Here is a 26,058-nt window from a genome sequence, read left to right on the forward strand (position 1 = left end):
TTCAACTCTTTTGCAATCGCAACACGCGTTTTGTTGGGGTTCCTGTCCACTTGGTTAATAAACTGAATTTTTTTGCTACAGAATATTATTTTCACGTATATTTATTGGCCATAATAGTCGTACAATAACCTAAATAAAATTTCAATACGGCATATTTTTATTAAATACAACCGTGACTACAATAAGCAAGTGAAAAAAAAAAAATTACGGTAAAGGTTAAAAACAAACAAAAGCCGTGAATATATCCATAGAACATTTAACCATCTCAAGGTGTTAAACCTTTGAAACAAAAACCAGCACCATAGAACACAGTAGCACTGTTTCAGACCATGTATCAGTGCAGAAAATGCGCATCATAAGTATAACGGAACAAGTCATAGGCTAACGAGCGCGAACAGGACGCCATATTGATAGTCGATCCGGTGCAAGTTGTGGAGTGCGTGTGTACCACGTCTATGGTGAACTACACAAATGTAAACATCTGATGTTTGTATATGCGTGCTGTATTTTCTAGCTATCGTTCCGCTCTAAATTATGACTTTGAAGGAAGGGATACAGAATATTGTGGCAGTTATCAAAGCAAATTTGAACGTTAAAGGCGGGAATGTAGAAATTTTAATATTGTTACAGGTGGGAAATTAAAGCATTGTGATAAATGGAGAAATGACGGGACCATGAAATTATGGTGTTATAGGCGGGAAAATGTTACAAATGGGAATGTTAAAACCGGGTTGTACTGTGTACTCAAAATCACTTTGCTATAGTATTGCTAGTTAGGTATTCAAAAATATCACTTACCAAGGATAAAAAATATACATACATACCTGCCAACTTTTACGGATTGTCCGTATGTTTTACGGATTTTAATACTATTTTACGGTTTTACGGACGTCTTTAATATCTTACGGATTTATTTTTGCGTGGTGGTTTATTACCGTTCACTGTACCGGCCATGTATACCTGCCAACTTTTACTGTACCGGCCATGTTACCGTCGCACCGACGGAAGGCGAAATGAAAACAAAACAAGAGATAGTTATTTGTACAGTAGAATCCCGCCGATGCGACCCCCCTCTGATGCGTCCATTCCGTTTATACGACCGTTTTTTGAGAAACCGTGAAAAATTTAAGCAGAGAAAGTCGAAAATTTGAGTAAAATCGGCTGAAAAACAAGTCTGTTACACTTTGTTGGTCGCTATGTGTTCACGTTTATCTTGACGAGCGCTGTACTGCAAGCAGGCAGGCATACAAAAGACGGCTAAAAATAGATACCACCCCTCTAGACTGTCCACGCTAGTCAATACCGGTAAACTGCGCGCATCACCTGATAGCATCTACGCGCGCGTCTATTGCCGTCCCGGTCCCGTGCCTTTGTCTTGCGACTGGTTAGTGTGATGTGATCTTGCCAGCTGCATCTCAGGTGTCACTGGCCACACACAGCTGTGTTCACTCTGTTTGGTTCTCGGTTATTTTTCTATAACATCGCTGACTTCGCACTTGCGCAGCTAAACAAAAAAAAAATTGCGTGGAATTATGCTATACACCTCGGACTCGCTTACCCCGAACAATGGGTTCCGATAAATACTAGCGCTAAGTGAACTCGCGTCACGCGAGTTCGGCTATGCTAGCCGGCTGGTGGTTATTTTCGTTCAAAACATGGCGAAGGAACTTGTGTGGATCAGGTAGAAAACATTCAGCTATAAACGAAAGATATAAGAACAATGCTATCCTGAAATGCTGTGACATGTTTTTGGAGTAGATAATCACAGCGACAGACCGACAGGATGCGCTCCCGCCTTTGCCGTCAGAGATGTTTATTTTGACAGCTCAAGTAATTATCTTTTCCACGGCCCTTCACAGCGTAAAAAAAGAAAAAACACGTTGGAATGCAGTCGGAAAAGTAACTATGCAGTAAAATAAATATATTTAAGGCCGAACTAAATTTTTCTATTCAATAAAATTTGAGGTATTAGTGATTTTTCAGCAGAAACTGCTGTGTGACTAATAAACAAATTGTATCATAATAACTTAAACTTATAAAGTATTTATTAACGGTGAAGGACAGTCGTATAAGCCCATAAAAATATTTATTTTACCGAGAATGGACTATGCAACCTGGCTTTTGTTGCACGCGGTGTGGGAGGGGAGGAGGATGCTGACAGTTTCTCACGCAGAAGGTTGAAATAAGGGAAGGAATGTGTTGAAATGTTAGTTGGAAAAAGGGGCGGTTGGGGGGGGGGGGGGCTGTTTTTACAATGTTTGTGGTTCTGGAAGGGATTAACCTTGAAGAATTAGCAGGGGATGGAGAGGTAAGCGTCCTGTCACGTCACGTATGATGTCAAGCCGCCACTACCGCCAGCCTGGCCGGACGAGTTTCTTACGCTCTCGCAGAAGCTACCACAGCTGCTTTTCGTGTGGGCGGGTAAGATAACATGACAGCTGAGACGGCTTTTCGTGCGATAATGGACGCGCCGAGCTCGGCTAGACACTGCCTGAGCGGCATTCACACGATGTATCCAACGATGCGGTGACACCCCGAATTCTCTATTGCGACCATTCCGTTTATACTTCCGTTTTTCCGGAAACCGTGAGGGGTCGCATCAGCGGGATTCTACTGTATATGTTTTGGACTGGACGGTCTACGGTCGTTTTCCACTTACCGCAACGAAAAAGTGCTTCCTTAAACGGAGGAACGGACCACAATTTTGACGTCAGTCCTACCTCCTTGGTCTGTTCCTTGTTCCTTATATTATGTCCAAAATGGCTGACTATTGTTCCATTGTTCCATTGTTCGTAGTTCCAATGTAGTGCTGCGCAACCGTTTTTTTTTTTCGTGTGTATTTACGTGATGGGAACCATGAGTGAGGCCGGGTTTATAGAAAAAACAAGAACGCAGAAACTCAAGAAATGCTACTACGTTAAAAGTCCAACCTTAACTCTTCTACCAGCACGTTTATAAAAAACGCAAGACACGCAATAATGCAAGAACGCAACGCAAAAGTTATTCAACTTTCTACTTCTTGCGTTTTCTCCTTGCGTTTCGGCCTTCTATACTGGTTGCTTTAGTATGTGGAAACTGAAACTGTCATGTAATGCATATAGAAGGCTCTGCGATTGTAATTGTTACGCTTGTGTTTATTTATGTTTTGGGCTGGCATTATTCTAGTGAATACAGCACAATGGAGGAAGCTGATGAATTTCTTGTTCAGCTTATCCAAGAATTTCCCTGCCTGTACGATAAGTACAACAAAAATTTTAAAAATATTCATGACTTATTCCTGAAATTTTATTTTTTGACGTTGGCGATGGCCGGCATCCTTGCATTTTTTATAAACGACTGTAAATTTCTTGCAGTTGTCGCGTCCTGCGTTATTGCGTTTCTGCGTTCTTGCATTTTCTATAAACCCGGCCTAAGCTAGTCAACAAGAAATATATTCAGACTTACCGTGCTGCGTATAACAATGAATTCTCGTGTAAACTTTTGTGTTTTGCACAGTGTGCCGGTGTGATTTTAGTATTGCTCATGGAGGTAGGTCCGACATAACTACACACGTTAAGTGTCCTAAGCATAGGAAAAACGTGCTTTCTGAGGAAGAAAATAAGAAGATTGATAGCTTTTTCACCAGTACTGCACACACGGGGTTGGAAGTGACGAAAGCAGGCACTGTTGATGTCAAGTGGGCTGAATTATCAAGAGTTCGTGGAGTAGATGGCTTCCTGAAGTATAACTGACTGTCAAAGATAATGGTATTAATTCTGTAAATCCCCCACAGTAATTCAGAATGTGAGCGCATTTTCAGTATGGTCAAAAAAAAAAAAAGAACCCAATTTAGGTCCTCCATGTCATCTGAAACTTAGCAGTCTATTTCTGTGTTGAAATCAAGGAATTGTGTTTGTTATGAACAAAGGTTTGCCTCAGATTTATTAGGTAAAGCCAAGAAGTCAACTGCTGCACATTCTAAGTCTTAAAATTGCATCAAGGATGCAACAAACATGTGATATAGCAAGGTATGTCTTTAAGTAATCTTGTTTAGTGAATACTATTGCTTTTGTTTTGTACTTGATCATTTTGCTTTTCATATGGATGCTGTGTAAATTGGCATATTCTAGATAGGTTTAGTTTCCCAGTACATTTACAATATTGACTGTATGAGGTTTTCATTCTAGGCCATCGATATGCCCTTCATGTCATTAGTAAATTAGCAGAAACCAAATGGAATAGAAAAATAGAAAATAATTGCACATAAAGCATGTGAAAAATTGCCACATTTGATTTATGATACATTTTCCCAATTTAAAAGTTTTCTTGATGACCAAACTAAAAATTTGGCAGGTATGTTCATATCATTCTATATATTTGTTGATACATAGTGGTAGAAAAATGGATCTCTGGGATGAAATTACATGACACAAAGTAGTAGAACTAAGGTCAAAGTTTAAAAAGTTATATGCATCCAATATTAAGTAGTTAACAAGTTAAGGTACTTTCAAATGCATTTGTGTCGCACTTGCAAATCGTACACACAAATGAAGTTACTTTGAAAATATTAATATTTAGCTATCATCCTGACAATCCATAGAATGAATCAACGTCGTGTTTTGAAATCTGAGTATCTGGACAAGTAGTTCTGGGGCAGGGTCATACTGCTGGAGGCTGGAACACAAGACTCCGCAACGCCTTGAGTCTGCATCGATAGGCTGGTACTCGTCCAACAGCTCCTAGATGGTGATCACGGAAACCCGGGACCTTCCTTCAGTCCGAATCCAATACTCATTACGAAGGTCCTTCTCAAACATAGACACTCCTCAAAAACGTTCCACAATATGGCATCTAACTTGTATATCGTAGTTTGGGTCTCTTAATAGGGATTAAATTCCTATTCTTGCAGTGCTGATACAACTGAATATGTCTTGATTCAAATGTAGGTTGTAGGATCGAATTAGTATAATTTTAATTTGCTTCGCAGTCTACTCGAAGATGTCAAAACTATTCAAATCTGCCTGTCGTAGAAACGTAACTGCAGACATTTTATTCTCAAAATACAGTGAAAGTCTGTTGTAGCGAATAAGGTCTATAACGTAAAGTCCGCTTTAACGATAATTGCCATCGGCACCGTCAGTTTTGCATGTGCTATGTAGGATAAAAATTTCGGAAATAACGAATGCAGCGTGGGCTCATTTTCGCTATAGCGATAGATTACACACCTATAATTTTGCTCTAAAACAATGAGAAAACATCTACAATTTCCTTAATAAATGAGAAACAGCTTCGTACAATTCCATGCGTCCGGCAAATGAAACAACGCTCATGATGTGGCCATCTTGGCAACACCGCACAAGGTGGGGCTTCACAGCGAGCATAGCTTGCCTCGCGGCGACGAAAGCAAGTGTCGTTAACCCACTGCGACAGGGCCCCGCTGCGAGCATTACTTATTTAGAATCATGCCGACTGTAGCCCGTAAATGAGCATAACTCGTCTCACACTTGCATCGTAAGCATTGCATACGGTGTAGTTTCAGTGTACAGCACTACGCGTATTGTTGTTTACACGGAACTTGTCGAGCTCGTCTCTTCTAATCAAAACGAAGCGGCGTCTGAAGATGATGACAATAATGACTACGAACCAAGTGACGTATCTGTTCCGTCGAAAACGTCAATGATGGAGGCACTTGACACAATCAGTCGTTTTTATGAGCATACAAATGCTTCGACGAAAGATTTGATGAACTTCCAAGAGGTCCAGTCGTTTATGTAGTCCAAAAGTCTAGTGAAATCAAGGCAAACGAAAATTGTTTCATTTTTTTAAGAAGTGATTTTTAATTTTGTGTTATTTCCAAGGGTCTGTACGAGTGATTATTTTTGTGTTACTGGCCAATTGTCGGAAAAATTATTTTATATAATTTGTATGGTCCAACGTAATTAGAGATTGTTTAAAAAAAAATTTGTGTTCGACATTTTTCATGTCAACGTGAGTAATAATGTGACAAATTTTAAAATAAATTTCACTACATCTTTGAGTTTACATATTGTTAGTAAGTGTTCAAAACTTCGCAAATATGCACCCGATATCATCAGCTTAGCGCACATGTCTACAGCAAACCAGCTGCGGTCAAAGCGACAGGAAGCAGCCAGCATGACCTTGCGTGACCCCGCCCGCCCGCCCGTCACCATGTAAACAAACAGCCGTGTGCTTAGCCACGATGTGCGTGACGGCCTTATCACTGACACTCCTTTGCGATGGAATTAAAAGAAGTGAACACGATAGTAACAATCAATCTACCAACATGCACCTTGTGGTAGCTTATTTAATGTATGTATTTATAACGAAACAGATGTTGTGACTCAAAAAGTAAATAAATAATGGGTTCAGATTTTAAAGGAAATTAGTAGAAAGTTTGTTTGTAATATTGTTGAATAATAAAATTTGCGTGGTTGCTGTAACAACGAAAATGTTGAAAATCATGTAAATATGAGCTAATTCAATCTATTTCACAAGAACAGAATTTTAAAAAATTCACATGTTTCGTGAAATGAATTAGATTTGGGTATTTGTGAGGGGTGTGGTGTGGTGGTTTTTTTTCCTTCTTTTTTTTCTGCAAACATTTTGAACATCTATATTTAGAGTAGATGGTTCTTGTAAATAAGTGAATAAAAACTGACGTGAAAGGTTGATAGGTTAGTTTGGTTAGGTTGTTGTGGCCGGGGGTTGTTCGGACGGCTTTAGGCGGTGTGTTAGTGGGCGCCACCACGTGGTGAGGCACGTGGACCCGGTGAGACTCCTAACTCGGGGCGTGACGTCGCCCATGTGAGGCGTGATTTTAATTCCCCCCTGAAAACACCTAGCACTAATTCCTGCCCGCTCTCAGCGTCGGGCACGCTATTCTCTACGCAGTGGGCTCTTAGGCGTCCCACACGCCGTCACACTCCACGTGGTCACACAGATTTAAAATAATAAAATAATACGTTAGATTTACACACCTGATTTATTCGGCTGACTCAACTCGCACACGTACACAATTAAAACTGTATAAAACGCCCGCGGCACGAATCGGTTTAGGTGTGATGACCCGCCACGTGGTCACATCTCGAATTACGTATTACATAGTAAAAAGACTGTTACTGGGCGTAAGATAATTAATTAAACAGTCCCCCGATCGAGAGGAGCTCCGAGGACTAAAAGAAAACTATTTGGAAAGAATTAAAGTTAAACAGAATTACTTTGCGGTGAAAACAAGCGGTGAGGTTCCCGGAGTGCTGAAGCGTCTGCTCTCAGTCGTTGATGGCGGAAGACTGGGCTGAGCTCATGGCTCGACTCGACTAACATGGCGTCCTCCCGCGGAAACAATTGCCATTAAAGATATTTGTGAATTCATGCCACGGGAAACTAAAGTAACATGACAAGGATGATTTAAAAATTACGTGACATTTTCTGAATAATGAAAAAGAATACAACAAATTACAATTATTAGGAATTACATTTAATTATTGTCTGGCTTCGGCTTTCCTTGGGAATGTCCGGAAATGCTATTATATTTTAATACACTATTTTAATTAAAAGTACATAAAAACCCTCCCGGCCGATCTGCTGTCACGTTGCACTTGGGAAACATTAAAACAAATTACACAATTACATTTCATTATGTTTTAGGGGTGCCGTGCACTGACTCGACAGCGCCCTCTTGCCGGGAGAACACACACGCACGCACACGTACGCACGGGTAGGCGGGAGGTTTGAATGGAGGGTGGGTGGTGTTTGGGCGGTGGCATATCGGACTTAAAAGGGACCGCAGGCCCGGACGATGTCAAGGTTAACTGCATAAACACTTTTTTTTCTTAATTAAATATTTTAACAAACATCCTATTTTCATTCTTACTATTCAAATTCAATATTTGTTTCCGAGACTAATTTGGTATTCATATTCATGTTTGATTTTAACTAAAAAAACTGATATTCGCACAGATCTAGTAATTACCGTATTTACCATTTTATGCTGATTTTTAGTATAACAAATATAGTCTGATCTTATGCAAGTTTTTCACTTTGAGTAAAAAAAAAATTTCATTGCATGTGTGTAAATAAATAGTCTATGTTGGTTTTTAATAAATATAACTCGAAGGGTAAATTATAATTTGTTCGCTTGAAATATATCGGCAGTGTTATGAAGCTCGGTGAACAGCGCCTTCCACCCAGTCAGCACCGGCAAGTGACGTGTCTGATGTGCTGCACTGGCGAGAGAAAGAGAGAGTGTGTGTGTGTGTGTGTGTGTGTGTGTGCGCGCATGCGCGTGCATGCATAAAGCTATGTGGTAGTATTGTTCTGTCTGCCTCTCATCGTTGTAATGTTGCGTGAACTGGCACACTACATAATAACATACGTGTCTATCTCGACAGGTGTTCATGACACAACTGGGCCCAAAAATTTTTTTGCATGAGTATTTCCATTCTTTCAACTAAACATTCCATGACATACTCCAGCCATCCTTGGTGTTTATAAGTGAACCTTTTATATTCCTCCAGCCAGTGGTCTGGGCCTACCCAACATTTACAAAATTGTAAATTGGAAATAAGACTTTTTATAAAAATGTAGTAAATGTTAGGTTTATTTTGAAAAGGGCAGTTGGCAATGAAATTCGCCTGCAGATTTGTAACATTTTACATTAATGTACGAGTTATGTTGTAATATTCACCTTATATTAACACAAGTTTAATCCTGACAATTTTGTGACCTTTATAGGTATTAAAGTGTATTTTGTTGACATACAATCATACGTTTATAATAATTCTTACAATTAATATATTATACACTAGGGGGTTGTTAAGGCGACCATTGAAAAATGATAAATACAACAAACACTTTAATTTAATATACATTCAATTATCATTAAGCAAATTCTTTTAATATTGTGCAAATGAAAATTATTTCTGATATAAATATGAAATTATAAAAAATTATTTGACAAAAATTATATTTATATGTACATATAATTGCATCTGTTCTATTGAACAGCAAGAAATAAGTGACCACAAAAGAAGAATATAATATAAAAATTCAAAAAATTGTAACTAAAATGAAGCAAATCTGCCGAAAAAACTTTCGGGCATTCAAACATATATACACATAAAAGACAAAAATACCAACATTTTTGGAATAAGATTATAAACACTAAAGATACAAGCATATTTAAAAAATAAAATAAATAATAATATTTTCAAAAGGGTATAAGTACAAAATTCTTAATATTGTCAAAAGATTCCCAGTGATGCAAAACTTCAAAAAAATTTTCACCATTTTTCGTTTAGAGTTAAACTTTCTGAGATATAAGCCTTTTTAGTAATTATAAGTATAGTGTTTCGTAAGGCGCCTAAGGTGCTAAATGAAAAATGATGAATTCAACAAACACTTTAATTTAATAACTAAGGTGTGTTCCACTTATGTAGCTGTAGATCAAATTAGGATTATTCAAATTCTGCTTTTTTCATTCTAATTGAATTTCAAATTGAAAGTTACAAGATCCATGTATATTTAATATTTTTTAATCTAATTCTAACATACAATTAATTTTTTTACATTCTACACTGGAGTTAAAAAAAATTGATTCTAAATACAGTAAAATAAAGAAGCTGGGAATATACATGGAACAATATTAAAAAATTAAAATAAAAGAAATTTAAAAAGCCTAGCAATTCATTTTCTTAAACCAGTAAGTTTTAAGTTTGAAAGTGGTTTTGTTGATCTGATTATATGCATAAAATAGAGCATTATTAATAATTTTAATTTGCTGTCACTGATTCATTGTTAAATATGAAATATGTAAATAAATCTAAATTTGTCAATAAATCATCCTAGCCTTGTACATGTTACTTTTTTTCAATAATTTTTTTGTGAATGCATATCCATTGGAAACAAATGGTTAAAAATAATATTAAATTTGAAATCTAGGATAGCTGTCAAATTATTCATGAATATGAAATATTTTCTAATACTGCCTGATACAGAGCGCCAATAAGCTAAGACACGAAACACAAAGACTTCACTTATCCATGGAACACTACTGAAGACAGATATGTGGTATGACACTTGAGGGTGACCCTTGTGGTAAAAATGTTAGTTTTTTATGCCCAAAAGGTGCGACCCTTCTGTGGGTAAATACTGTACATTTTGAACATGAAGTTGATGAATTTACACGTTAATTAATTGTTTAATAATAATAATTGTTTAGGAGCAAAGTATTATTTTTACACAAAGTGAATTTAATGTGGTTTACATTCTTAGTTGATTCTGCAGGAAAGAGTCTTTTAACTTCAAGTAGTTTATTAGTATTTTGCAATTTTAACGGGTGGTTAGGAACGTTAAAAAAGCCATAAAATCATGAGAATATTTAGTTGCATTAGGTTAATTACTTCTAAAATATTTTAAAATTGTGTGCATGGTTGGCTAGGTTAATTTAGTTTATTAGAAATACTGTAAGAATCATTGAACAATTGGTATGAGTACCAATTTAAAAGGTATCTAACTTAACCTAACCAACCTTCTTTACAATTTAATATCATTCTTAAATAGCTAACAAACCTAATTTCAAAGTTTTATATCAAATTTCAGTCAATTTCGAAGTATTTTTAATGTAGCATATGGCTGATAGTGTTTCATCTTCAATACTTTTTTTTTTCTAAATAAAATCATTTTCAAAGATGTATATTAGAGATGAAAGAACTTTAGAGTTTAGAATATTAGTCCAAAATATGTTTTTGATTATTTGTTTGTAATGAACTTATAACTATAGTTTGTCATATTCAGACTCGCTCTGTTTCCTGGGCGTCAGGTGATCCCGAGCGAGAGCAGCCTGGTACCGGTCCTCCCGCCGGTGCTGCAGTCCTCCCAGAAGGTGCTGCAAGTGGGCAACGTGCTGGAGGTGGTGCCCAGTGGTGCCGGGCAGGCCAGGCCGGCGCCACTGCCGGCCTCTCCTGTGGCGCTCACCAAGAGTCTCGTATCCCTGCCGCTGTCGGGGTACTCGTCGCCGCCTTCACCGTTCCTCCGAGGTCAGTCCCTCATCTCCACAGTTCTGCCTAACTCATAGTGTGCGCTGGTATTGCCTGCCTTTCTAGGGTGATTCCATTGTACATTTCGCTTTGTAAGTACATGTGAATTTTGTTGCCAGATACTCGCTATACATAACCTGCTGTTTGTAAAACATTTGGTAAGTGTTTATAACTAATATGATTGGTTTGGCTGATTGCCTCCTCCTATTAGATTATTTTCTCTGTTGCTGCATTTAACTGCATAAAATGATAGTTCTATAATCTTTTTTATAAATATTTATTTATAATATCTGTCATTATAATAAAAATTAGTCTAGCTTGGCAGATAAGGCTGAACTTGAGGGAGCAAGATGACAAACAAAAGCTACCATGTTGGTTTCAACAGTTTTCATACCATTAAATCATTTATTATTGAAAAAATTTTTTTGTCAAGGCAGAAATCACACATTAAAAAATATGAATAATAAGTGATGTTTTAAACATGCATCAAGTATTCAAAGTTTTTTTTATCATTACTGTCTTGCTAAACAGTGGAAGATTCGCAGGGACAATTTAAAACACAGCATAGTTGTCATTTTGAACATGTAAACATATTATTTGTATTCATTTCATCACACACACCAGAAGTGGAAGGAAAGAAAAAAATATAAATATCAAAAACAATGGGCTTCAACACCACAAAACAGGGACACTCCATTGCATTGGCCATTAAAGGAAGTAAACGTTATAATTTCAATGGCGTATGAATCGATAGTCACAATGAATCTAACACCATGTGAGTAGTTTACTTGCTTTATGTATCTATTATGAAACAGATGTTATGACTCAGAAACATACATATTAAATAGCATGTATAGCTGTATTAATAACGAGAAATGAAAACATGTGAATAACTAGAGTATAAGGTCGGTTTTCCAAGACACAAAAAAAAGGGTTTAGGTGCTGAATATACTACACCTGTACCCTAACCAAATTCCTAGTGCACCATAGGACACAGCAACCGATTTTGGTGTCCTATCTGTTGCCGTTCTGTTGCCAAAATTACCCGCATGCAGAGAGCTCACTTTTTCGTTGATTTCTTCCAGGTGGCTGAATCGCATCTGACGCCATATAACTCGTATATAGTCATTTTATGATTATCGGGGGACGTACAAAGCGTGTAGGTGTGCAAAATTAAACTTCATGATAGCGAAACTATTCTGGAATACATTTTGTACACTTTAATGGTTGACGTCGACCGGGGCTACGCCCTCCCCCTAAGCCCGGTTTTCCCCCTTGCCGTCTCTGCCCCCCTCTTCACCCTCCACCACCTTCTGTTTCAAACCTCCCATCGCCAAGTGCGTGCGTGTTTGCGTGTGAGCCTTGGCCCTGCAAGAGGTAGTAGCTTCAAGCCACGTTCCCGTAGAAACTTAATTAAAATAATAAGTAATTGTAATGTAAACCTTTTATTTTCATTTTTTTAAATGCCTAAGTGTTTGTTTTAAGTTTTTAGTTAGTAATGACGGCGCAGCGCCCCAGGCGGGCAACCCCGGAACTACCCGCAACTACTTTTTTGAACTTTAACAAATAAATTAAAAATAAGTTAAGTTTGGTAATGATAAATCATTGTGGTCAGTTTTTGCTTAGTGTTTAAGAGGGTTTGTCATGTTAATACAGTGAAAGTCCGTTGTAGCGAATACGGTCTATAACGTAAAGTCCGCTATAACGATAATTGCCATCGGCACCGTCAGTTTTGCATATTATCTGCGTAGGATAAAAATTTCGGTAGCGATAGATTACACACCTGTAATTTTGCTCTAAAATAATGAGAAAACATCTACAATTTCCTTAATAAATGAAAAACAGCTTCGCACAATTCCACGCATCCGGCAAATGAAACGCACATGATGTGGCCGTCTTGGCACACTGCACAAGGTGGGGCCCCACAGCGAGCATAGCTTGCCTCGCGGCGACGATAGCAAGACAGGGCCCCGCTGCGAGCATTACTTATTTAGAATCACGCCGACTGTAGCCCATACATGAGCATAACTCGTCTCACACTTGCATCGTAAGCGTGCGGGGAGTTGACGAACGTGGAACTTGTCGAGCTCATCTCTTCTAATCAAAATGAAGCGGCGTCTGAAGATGATGACAATAATGACGACGAACCAAGTGACGTATCTGTTCCGTCGAAAACGTCAATGATGGAGGCACTTGACACAATCAGTCGTTTTTATGAGCATACAAATGCTTCGATGAAAGATTTGATGAACTTCCAAGAGGTCCAGTCGTTTATGTAGTCCAAAAGTCTAGTGAAATCAAGGCAAACGAAAATTGTTTCATTTTTTTAAGAAGTGATTTTTAATTTTGTGTTATTTTCCAAGGGTCTGTACGAGTGATTATTTTTGTGTTACTGGCCAATTGTCGGAAAAATTATTTTATATAATTTGTATGGTCCAACGTAATTAGAGATTGTTTAAAAAAAAATTTGTGTTTGAAATTTTTCATGTCAACGTGAGTAATAATGTGACAAATTTTAAAATAAATTTCACTACATCTTTGAGTTTACATATTGTTAGTAAGTGTTCAAAACTCCGCAAATATGCACCCGATATCATCAGCTTAGCGCACATGTCTACAGCAAACCAGCTGCAGTCAAAGTGACAGGAAGCGGCCAGCATGACCTTGTGTTACCCGTCACCATGTAAACAAATAGCCGTGTGCTTAGACACGATGTGCGTGACGGCCTTATCACTGCTACACGGTCTCATATTTCGCAGTCGGAAAGTGCTGATATAGCTTATAAATGTTATTTTAGTAAGTTTTATGTATATTTCCTTTACTTTTGTTGTGAATTTCCATAGTAAAAACAAGCATAGTAAAAACAAGCGAGAAAATAATATATTTTAAAAATGCTACAAAAATAAGATTTTTTTTTAATTTTGGCTATAACGAAAATTTGCTATAACATAAACTTTTGGCGCCGTTATAAATTTACGTTATAACAGGCTTTAACTGTATGTTACCAGGTGGATGGTGGTATCCACCTGGTAACATAATGGGAACTTAACACTTCCCGGCTTGATGCCCTGGCCTCGTCAGTCAGCTTCCGTTTGCCGCCCGAGGTAGAAGACCTCGTCGACTTCAATTTTAGTTTCACTGATCTGGTAACATCCGTCGCTCCGTAATTATTTTTTAAACCTTTTTCTTTTCCTCCAGGTCTACCCCGGGAGGTTGGCTCTTTAACATAATTATTTAAATCCAGTTGGATATTTTATTTCGTCTTAATATGTAATGATATGTAATAACATGCCAACAGGAATATTACACCGGCTTAAAGGCCGACCTGGTCACCTCGTGGCCTGGCCTTGAAAGTTCGTTACATATTAAGACGAAATAAAATATCGTCTTAATATGTAACGAACTTTCAAGGCCAGGCCACGAGGTGACCAGGTCGGCCTTTAAGCCGGTGTAATATTCCTGTTGGCATGTTATTTCAGTGTATCAGTTAATAACTCTCTTTTCACGTAATAACTTATGTAACGTTTTATTTCCTTGTGCCGCTCGACATCAACAAAGAGCTTTCCCTAGACTTCTGCGAGTTTCACTGAGCAGCCGTGTGCGTAATCTTCTGAGTTCCGAGGCGTGTGGGACGCCTTCAGAGCCCACTAGTACTACTGCACAAAGGGGGAGTCGAGTCTAGTCCCCACACGGGTCACGTCACGGGCCCGAGCCAGGAGTCTACGGCCGGGTCCACGTGCCCCTACACGTGGTGGCGCCCAAGTTACACAGTTTCAGTCTACCTGGGAACCCCCCCCCCCCCCCCCCCCTCTAACGACATGGTCATAACAAGAAATAATCACAACTTAAAAAGTACTTGAGAAAATTAATATCACACAATTTAATTCAATGCTAGAATGCATTGAAATCAGTTTCTAGCCTCATGCAGGGCACAGTTTATTAAAATGGTTGCTTTTTTGTTATCTAACAGGGATTAAGTTTGTATATGTTCTGGAATACGGTCTGCTAGTTAGGTTACGGTTGTATCCTAAAAAAAAGGCAGTGCTTATTCGCTACCTTACCTGAATGTCTTGGAATACCACCCTAAATATGTAAATATGAGTTTGTAATCACTAATTTGAGAACATAAAGATTCTCTTTATTGTGAAATGGATTGCATTGGATTTCGCTGTATTTTGCAGTTCGCGAAAATTTTCTGTATCAGCATGTAGAGCAACAGTTTCTAGAAAATATTTTCTGTATCAGCATGTAGAGCAACAGTTTCTAGAAAATAAGGCGAATAGGAACTGGAACAAAAGTTGGTTGGTTTGGGTAGGTTATGTTAAGATGGGTTAGCTGCATAATTAAAAACAAGAAAATTTTTTTTTATAACTAAATAATTATACAAATATTTTCCACGTAGATATTGTAGCTTAGTTAACCTAATCAACCTTTCACTTAAGTATTATTTGTCTAATTTTCCAGATGTGAAAAAAACAATTAGTGGGATTTTAATTAGCATTCTTATTATTTGAATTCAATATATGTATTCGTGAGTAATTTGGTATTTTATATTTGTATTTGATTCAAACTAAAATATATATTCGCATAGGCCTCAAAATGAATGGAATGCTAAATGCTTATGATTTTACAGGAAACAATTTGGAGCAGCCAGTCACTTCAGGCATTCCATTAAAAAATATACTATGCTTCAATAAAAGCAAATGTTGAAAATTTGTATGATATTGTTGTGGCCTCAAACCTGTTAAAAGTAAAAAAGCATTTTTTAGTTACTAATCTTTCCTCCTTAAATAAAGAGTTAGGCGATGGCTTCACACATAGAGATCACATATTTGGGGTATGTGATGAACAAAACAATGAGCAATAAGAATAATGTGGTAGACTGATATGTTGAGAGTGTAACAATGTGTGAAATAAAACATATTAAAATCCTAATTTAGTAAACTTGTGTCATATACATATTTCTTTTTGATAAAATCACTATTTCCAAATTGAGCTGTAATATTGCTATTTTGGATGATGTATTTTTTGATCCTATTTGTGTTACAAAATTGAAGGACCTTATGCCGTGTTAAGGAAATATATTTTTCTATCAGCAGTAGCAGTGGTTGCTTACTGTAGGTGCTCGAATAAGGCCAAGGTTTTTATTCACAAAAACTGCTTATGAAAACAGGTCGGCTTGAAATCGCGCTCCAAGAAAAATTCAGCTAGACTTAAAATAAAAATAAAGAACATTATGGTAATTATACTGGACTGTCCATAAAACAGCGTTAAAATAATTGCTTATGTTGCGTTATCATATGTCTTGATGACATTTATTTGATATATTGCAGTACAGTCAATTTCCGTGTGCGCGTATTTTTTTCTCCGTCGACGAACGGGAAAAACTTTTGAACAGAATATTTGGTTATGGATAAAGAAAATATTGTGCAGGGGTATTCCATTGTTATGACTGCCTACAAGTCTGAATAAAACAAGTATAGTAGACTTCAGATAATCTGTAATTCAATGATACGGAAAGCCTTAGTCCAGCACAACCTAGGAATGTAGGTACATATTTAAGCCAACTAAGGAAACGTAAGATAAAATCCTATAATTTTTTAGCTAAGGTTAAACTATATTACAGTGCCCACATAAGTGGCAATCAGAATCGCTCTCCGCTGCCTGGAAATAGTCAGGAGCCTTTGGCACGGTTCGGGATCATTTGAATTGATCAGCACGATTTGAGTTTCTTTAGCAGAACTCAGCAGTCGTTAAGGCTTGATATTACCTATGTCTGGTGGGCATGGCCCATCTGGAAGTCCTCACCTCCAGTTTCCGTTGTTTTTGAAGACATTGCACCCCATATGTCTGATCCCTGTGTAAATGCAGGTTTTACCTGGACCCAACTTAACATAGATTTAAGTCACAATTTAAGATGGGACAGGAAGTCGTAGTTTCAATCTCTGCCATGGCTAGCTATTACCCGCATAGACCACACAATTCATGTGACCCTCTCCCTGAATGGTTAATCCCAGTATGAATATGCGTATAGGCTTCGGCCTGAGATGCACTTAGGTCCCTTTCTAACCCGGACCCTTCCTACAAAATACAATTTTATTTAGGCTGACAGAGAAAGTAAGTTTTGCCTGTGTTTGCGATGAAATAATCATCCTATTGTTCCTGCTGAACAATATTTGAAACAAAACACCATCTTGCAGATGTATTTACTCTACAACTTATTACACTTCACTTAATGAAATAAAAGAAATTTCTTTCTTTTTCATTTGAGAGTTTTTTGTTTTATTGTCCGAAAGTAGGGCTGTGCGAATGTGACTTTTTCAATGCAAATCAAATGTGAATCAAATAATTGCAAATATTTGCGAATAGCGAATAATTTGCGAATATTTTCTAATTAAGTTCTAAGTATAAATCTGAATAATTACAGTAAAAATTTGGCATATTATAAATTGTTGTTTAAAAGAGTAATGTTCTTTAGCTTTATATACATTTTTATTGCTCAAGTAACATGTAAATTTTTATGTCTCTTCTAATGTTTTAGTAATAAAACACAATCAGTGGTATAGAAATGTCTTCATCAAAAGCCAAGCCTACACCTTGCCATCAACATTACGTAAATTGCAGTGCAAAAAGACCAATTCCTTTACATGTTCTGGATCCAGGCATTGCCTCTTGGAAGTGACAATGTTCCCAGAAGCAGAAAAACAACGTTCTGAACTTCACTTCTTCTTCTGAAAATTAAAAACGGCAAAAAAAGTTTATGAAAGTAAACAGATATTCGAATATCAGTTTTATTTTCCGCAATAAATAGTCAAGCGATTACCAATTGATATATCGAAGAAACTGCTCCTAAGCATGGTCAATACTCCGTTCTCAGAGTCTTTTGGAATCAAACGTGTCAAGGCAAAATAATTTTTAATGAATTTTGTTTATCGTGTCTTTTTAATTTTATCTAATTATTTACGTAACATTTTCGGTAGTTTAAAAAGCGATTGCGCTGGAGCAATTCTAGCAACACAATTCTCTGGCCATGAGCCGCTCTGCTGGCCATAACCACAAACGGACACGTTTTCTTTTTTGCTGTAGCCATGATGGCAGCTGTGTTTACTTTTCTATCGTTAAAAAAATTTCTCTAGATTTGTATTAGTAAAATTAATAGAATGGTGATCAAAGAGTATGTGTGCATTAGTTTTTAAAGGTTATTATTGAAAGCTGATGCGCTGGCATTGTTTAAAATAGTTTTACACTTTTATATGGCACATGGCTCACCCAAAAATTGTGCTAAGGACAACTGGATATAATAAATTAATTATGCTACACATCACGTAAAGTTTGTATTTAAATCGTAAGAATTTATGATAATTTTCACGCTACATTGTCTTTAACTGTTCTCAGCATGCCCATTTACTTAACCTAAAATTTGATGCAAGTAAAGGTCTGCTTACAGTTTTTATTTCTTCCATTAAGTCTCTCGGGAAAATGATTTCTCGAGGTTCGACATAATATTGTATCACACGTTTTGTCAAACAAAAGTCATATTTTAATACATTCGAAAACTTTCGAATATTTGAAATTTTCAAATACCTAATTTGGTTTCGAATTTGAATCGAATCACATCTTTGATTTGCACGAATATTTGCAATTTCGAATATTTGCACACCCCTATCCGAAAGACGAAACAACCGAATCCAATCACTTTCAATATTTTTCTCACGCGTTCAGCTCATCCATCCAATTGTCAATAATTGCTGTTTGCTCGGGCGATTAAAATTAAGCAGAAAAAAAACGTAGATTAAGTCCTTCAGTAAAAAGTTACTTGAAGTAAACAACGAGTGAGGCCCCAAACCTGGCCGCACCTGGCGAAACACAGTCGCCACGAGCCAAAATGCAGACGAAGATGGTCACAATTTCTAATTAAATGGCCGAATGAAAATAAAAATGTTAGGTTAACTTAAAACTCGGCATGGCTCTGACCACCAACGTTAAATTTTCTATTCCACAATTCTCCTACATATTTGGCGAGAAACCACCGAACGCGCCCTCGTTGTGCAGCGATCGACAGATGACTGACGAGATCATGGCACTGGTTCCTCCACGCAGGAAGGGCAGTCACATGACCTCACCGACCAATCACCTACACTCTTCATTCACACTAACAATTACAAGCCAATCAGAACACAGAACATATACACTGAAAACCATTTTCATACATAGAAACAGGGGATTCACTTTCTCCTTCTCTCTCCAACACCGTGGGAGAGTAGATCTCCTCCAGTTCTCATGCAGTGACGAGATATCGTTACAGTCTCTCTCTTACTGGGGAATCACTGTTTCGTTCTCACTCGCACTTACAGGCCTCTTATGCCTCTCTCTTTCTACACATCACCCCTGACAAATTCCCTTGTTCTAGAACCATTATGCAACATCTGCATTCTAATAAAAACATAAAATATAATTATAATACAATATTCAAATTTAAATAAATAATAGAAAAAACTCATTACACATAATATTAGGTAAATATAAGTAGCAAAACAAAGTTAAAAGGATGACAGAAGAAACATGATTATTAAATAATTATAAATTCAGAATAAAATATACTGGCAACCTAACCCATTCTTAGTAACAATATTGTTAGTAGAAAAGGCAAGTATACTGCAATGCTACATAATTAAATCCAAAAGTACCAAAAGAGTCTAATTGTTTACATAAATTTATATTTGAACATCATAATTTAAACTGAAATCATTATCAATAGTTTTTATCAATCTTGTCAACTCAGCCTTCTTTCTGTTGTGTACGGCACCAAGTTGTGGTAGCCACTTCTGTGATCGCAACCTCCTTCTTCTTCGATGTGTAAGGCACCACGTTGTGGTGACCACTACTGTAAATATAATTTCTTCTACTTAAATGGTTGCCATGTTCCTATTATTATTCATAAAAGAAAATAATATTTAAATGGAACAAACATTTATATATATATATATATCTCCAGTAACTGGGATATAGCATGATTGTAGTATTTCAACCAACTTTATAGATAATCATCCAATAAGGTTCAACATAGGCATGATTTTATCTAGGATATTAAATTTAATTATCATATGACAAAATACTTCCAACAAATTAACATGTATCATTAAAACCATAAAATTACATACTTCCATCAAACCTTCTCATACATATGATATTGCCTCCTTAATGTTGAACAAAATAAAAACCTTACTCAAACAGTTATGTATGATAACAAAACAAACTATTAATGTAGTTATAAGACAGTCTGGATGAAAATTAATATAATAGATAATATTTGCCATAACTAGCTTCACTTATTTACACATGAAATTCTCATCTCTACCCCTGAGTTTGTCGACAAAGTTTAACTTGTGAATATTTCAAACATATTATTTTAATCTGTGTCAAAGAATAGTGCTTTTCGATGCTCCAAAATAATCAGATCGTTCAGGCTTACCTGAATTCTTCTTGTACAATATCAAGCCTGAGGCATTGCAAATACTGAGAATGGCCAAAACTCAGCTAAATCAAACCTGATTAATACAACTGATACTTCCACTTGTGGCCAAAATTCACAGGATTATTATCAATAGCCAATCTTGATATATTACAGCCATTTCCTGACGTTACAATACATTTTAGTGGAACTCAATACTCAATCAAGCCATATTCAAACAATGGCTTTTCCAAACTTTTTTCCTTCCATATCCTTCCCTGCACTAATTACAAATTTCAATTCTATAATTGTTATAAAATTTAAATATTGATTGTTAGCCTAGATAAACAAACTGATTACAATATGGCTGGGATTAATTAACTTAAATGACACATCTGTATCTGATGAAAAATACGTTAATACCTAACCAAAATATAGCAATCTGACTAAATTTAAATATAAAAATTCTGAAAATACTTGTCCTCCACATTAACCTTCAAACAAAATATTAGTAAACATTGTGCACAGCAATAAAATTAAATTAACATATAGCCAACATGATCAAAAATAGACTTTAGAGTCCAAAGAGTAATAAAATAATTGTCCATGGATGTAACCAAAGAATAAAATCTGAAACATACATAATTATAGAAATTAAATAATGTTTTTAGGGAAGACTCTGTACGTGGCTACGCATACAATCTCAAAAAAAAAAAAAATATCCATTACACATTTCCAACAGTTGGCAATCTTGGATCATCTCATTTGGTATCAACAATAATCTGTAAAAGTTTCATAACATCTTGCGTATGTGTGTGTACAATATAACAATGTTCAAAAGTTACAGCGGAATTCCTTAAATCTTGCCTTTCATACCATTTCAAAAGCAAAACATAATAATACATAAGAAACATTTCCACAGAGGGGTGGGAGTGGCGAAGGGGGAAGGAATTCTCTGCCCTGAAAAACAAAATAGGCCTGTTTTCTGATACAAAGTACATTTAAACCCTTGCTTCCCAGCTGCCTCGAAAGCACAATAGCAAAACATTGCTCATAATGGTACACCTTTAACCACTTTGCAATTAAACTCTGTAACTTATCCTCTCTGATCTATAATTCACAACCCAAGTTTTCTCAACATTTGTAAAACCCTTATCATTTCAATTATTTGGAGCAAAAAATTCTTGAAACCAACTTATAAGCAATATGAATGTTAACTAGATTTTATTCTGTGCCTTAAGATCCTTCTAATGCTACTTGAAAACAAACTGAATGGTCAAATTCTCTGATACCTTAATACATTAACTGTTTTATTTATTCTCTTTAACGTTTACCTGGTTCTGAATGCCATAAACAATAATATTGACGGTACAAAAGGGGTGGGGTCGGCAAAGGAGAAGGAATTCACCCTTGCAAAGGAAAAACATCGGTCACACTGCCGGAAAACATATTTAACGTTGACCTCCTTGCCGCCCAGACAACCTCATTAGTGTTACAGCAAAATATTCTCCAGAGCTCAACATTGACATAGAAACATTTCAACTTTCGAATGTATCATTCTGTTATTACAAGACAACTACTCCAGCCTATAATCTTAAGAGCATACACCTTTACTATCAGACACAAAAACTCTAATGATTTAAATTTATCACATTATAATTTATGAAAAACATCATTTACAAAATTCATAAAATGTTATATGTTAAGCTTTTAAACATTTCTCAATACCATACCTTGCCAACCATATTTATTATATTTAACTTTACTTTTTAAATCTGTACCCGTTGGCTTGTGCCATTTTTTATGGGTACTGCTGTACGCTTTGGCTCCGCCTACAATTCATCATGGGGGGGAAATGAGGGGAAGACAAATAATACTTAAATAAAGCCAACTTCAGCCTAGTGTTGTATGTTTGGATGGTTATTAATTAAGGTGTAAAATTTGCTGTAGTCAGTATTTATTCATTTCTGCAGTTATATCACACAGTTTTGTGTTTTGGCATAAACCTAGTTGTGGTGTGGATTTTAAGGTAAGTGTGCATGGACTAAATGTCTGCATGTTGTAATAATCATTAGTATATTCACATATATTCAGTGATGTATTGGTAAGAAAAGTGTTCACACATGTCTAATGAAACTTTCTGGTGTTTTTGCAGCGTTGAATTTGGTGCACATGCCACATTTTTTTGTCAATTAATTCTGTTGTGAGGGACCGTAGCCAGGTAAAAGTGTTCTAATTCACAGAAGGTTCCGTAACGGTTTCCCCACCTTGTGGCGAGGCACTGCCGCTGCCTAGCACTGCGGAAGCAGAACTCAGGCGTGAACAGAAGGACAAGAGGCGGCAGGAGAAAGAGCGGAGACGGTTGGAGAAAGAAAAGAAGAAAAGGAACAAACTCAAATTGGCAACCGGGAACATAATTAAGGTTTGTAGTGCTTTTGTCAGAATGTTTGTTGCTAGTCAAAGAGTTCATCGCCCCGTGTTGAAGATAACATTTTTGTTGATGATTTGATATCAAGTAGTTTTAAAAATAGATATTGACTGTTGTTTTATTGTGTAGAAGATATTTTGAATATTTAGTTCACACTTACTCTATAAAAACTGTGAAATGTCTTTGCACAATGAAAAACTGTGACTTGCGACTACTTGCTTGCACCTAATAGGATAGAAGCTTAAATTACATGTGTGAAGAGTCGGTACAGTGGACAGAATTAGTCTGTTTTCCATAAGTATAAGAAACTGGGGAGAATCTGGGGAAATGTAGGCTGTCAAGACCTGCTAAGTGTATGAACAGGGATTAGTAGCTTAGTACCCTTTAATTATGAGCGAGCCTGAGATTGTCATGGTGCAAGTATGTGGCCCAGGTTTTCCCTATCGTATGGAACATTTTATGCAAGTTGGTAGCATCTTGTGTTAACATTTGAAGACTGGACATCAATAATATGCTAAGTGCCAAAAAGTTTTTGATTTATAAAAAAAAATTTTGTCAAAAATCTTTTGATAAAAATAATCTTGGAATAAATATTTTATTTATTATCTAGGGTAAAATTCATGTCACTGTTGTAAAATATCTTTGAATTCCCTTCCTCTGATTAATGAAAGATGATATTTTATTCAGAAAAATGTAGAACTTGCTAAGTGTCATATCTTTATTTGCAAAATGAAGTAAGTGCCAATGGAAGAAGTCTCGAGCTTTTTTGGTAATCTTATAAGTTTATGGATGCAGTTTTTTCAACTCTAATCCTACTGCATTTGAAATATTTAATTTTGTCGTGTTGATGTACATAAATCTGCTGCTTGTTTAAAATCAAAGAAGTCGTCTGGTTAGAGCATAGTAACCGCAAGGGATTGTTTTGTGTTGCATTCACAATAACTTTAACCAGGTCCTTAGGAGCCCTTTTAGAACCTTTTACATTTCTCGATCTGGGAAAAACCCCTGTCACATGACATATATAAATGGGTGGTTTATGTATGGTTTATCTCATCACAATCGCCTGTAATCGTCGAATAAATCCAAAGAAATACAGCCATTTCATTCTTATTCAGACCAGTGCAGTTATCAGACCACACGGTAAGTTTTCATTTCCTCATTATTTCAGGACTACTGAGTGATTTTAAGAGGTCTAAAGCAATTACATTACCGCCTTGGCCACTAATACCCTCGTGCCTTAAGAAAAACTAGCCCCTTGTTGTTGTCGCCAACGTGGACACACAGATTGTAGCATGAAAGCTGATGTGAATAAAACATCTCACCATGGAAGTCAAAGATAGAACTTGTTCAAGATCCATCAAACACACAATACGTCATTTGTAGAGAGCTGAGATGTATCTTGTATCATTACTTCTCATATCACTGTTTAAGTCCATCGTACTTACAATAAACTATCAAAAACTAAAATTCACAACAGAGGTAAATACAAGAATTAGGTTAAAATTCACAGTTTGGTTTGTGTAGACATGGATCACAATCACCAGTAAATGCTCAGTTGCACTGTTATAGCCTTGCCAGCATCCCGGCATGTACCTTCCACGTCACCTTTCAGGCCTTGTGTGCACTTTATCATTTCCGTAGTACTTAGCCCGCTTTATGGGTTCTTGCGATGGCACTTAGCTTGGTTTTTTAGGTATAACTCAATCTTTATTTTTTTGGGCTCTTGGCCCATTGTTAACGTCCAGGCCTCATTTATTAAGGTGGTTAAGTTGGTTGCTGGGTCGCAGTGTAAGAGTAGAAAATAAATTTTTAAGAAATAGAAATGGTTTCTCATTATAATCAACAAAAGTGTGACAGGGCCAGTTCCCATATTGTGAGAACTCCTAGAAAAAATTGATTTTTATTATAGATGTATTGTAAACTTATATTTTGTGAACATATTGCTTGGTTTTATCATGTGAAAAATTTATTTTCACTTGATTATGTCTGAGAGTAACATACCATTCAGTTTGCTGGTCATCCTTATTTATAGTGTCATTGCTTATTGCATTATGCAGTTCATGTAGTTTTGATGGTTCTGATAAAGCAAGGATCTTTGTCAGCATGTAATCTTCCTCGTGCACTGAACATTGGGGTCTTTGTGTATTTACTAAGTTTTTATGATTGAAGCCAGAACAGAAACCGTCCATTTGTTATAAAGTCTCGTGTCTGAGTCCCCTCCCCCCCCCCCCCCTCCTTAAATGAAACACTTTCCATATTTTAGTAGTATATTTTGAAGGTGCAACATAGATATCTGCTTTTTTTTTAAATTTATTAAGGGATTTTAGATTCTTAATACCTCAACCAGTCAATACTATGTCAAATTGATAGTATTAAAAATTGATCTAAACGTGTTATATTTTGGTGGCTGGACTTGTTAACAAGTAGACTAAATTCTGAAATAGTTCAAAAAAATTTACGTAGATAAACATGAATTATTTGTAGAACTTAAACAGCTAATAATATTTCTTATTCAGTATTATTTTTAATGTACACATATTTCTATAAGTAATTTCACATAAACATACTTTAGAAATGAGTAAGTTATTTATGTTTAAATTTTAATGGACAAAAAAATATTGTCTATTAAATTTTGAATGTGTGATGAACAATAACACGTTTTTACTAAAAGTTTTGAGTATTGTAAGTACATATTGAAGGCATTGCTGTAAAAATAGTATCCAATCTTGACTATCATAATTATGGTGCTATTTCAGCTCTAGAAATATTGAACATCATCTTATTTTGTCTGCATAGTAGAATCGAGACCTGAGTGCTCAGTGCAGGGACTTGCGAACTTAGAAGAATTTATTGGGGCGTAGGGTGGCCCAGTAATTCTCTAGGAGTTCGCGGGCTGAGTTATTTGCTAATGAGTGGGGTGTGCTCGGAGAAACAGGCCATTTTGATGTGGGTTGTGGGTGGGGAACCAGCAACTGCAGGAGCCCTGGTTCTTTTACTTGACAGTTTTCATTCCACATGTCAGCCATCTACCATACTTGCCCACAGAAGGGTCGCCCCATCGTAAGGGTCTTACCTATAATTTTGGGCATAAAAATCTAACAGTAAGGGTTGCGCCATATACATACGTCTTCAGTAGAGTTCCA

At 36.5% G+C, this 26,058-nt stretch overlaps 1 protein-coding gene across 7 annotated transcripts in view; it reads left to right on the forward strand.

Moving 5' to 3' along the window:
• LOC134527671 (serine/arginine repetitive matrix protein 2-like) overlaps positions 1 to 26,058 on the forward strand; it is a 195,767-nt gene that overhangs the window by 60,883 nt on the left and 108,826 nt on the right. For all 7 annotated transcript variants that reach the window (XR_010074244.1, XM_063360555.1, XM_063360556.1 and 4 more), the window contains exons 7-8: positions 10,820 to 11,036; positions 22,731 to 22,909. Coding sequence is in view for 6 of the 7 variants with exons in the window: in XM_063360555.1 (XP_063216625.1) it covers positions 10,820 to 11,036; positions 22,731 to 22,909 (396 nt within the window). In the remaining variant the exon portion in view is untranslated. The remainder of the gene's footprint in view (positions 1 to 10,819; positions 11,037 to 22,730; positions 22,910 to 26,058) is intronic.

This window comes from Bacillus rossius, chromosome 1 (genome assembly GCF_032445375.1).
Source record: "Bacillus rossius redtenbacheri isolate Brsri chromosome 1, Brsri_v3, whole genome shotgun sequence".
Lineage (NCBI taxonomy): Eukaryota > Metazoa > Arthropoda > Insecta > Phasmatodea > Bacillidae > Bacillus > Bacillus rossius.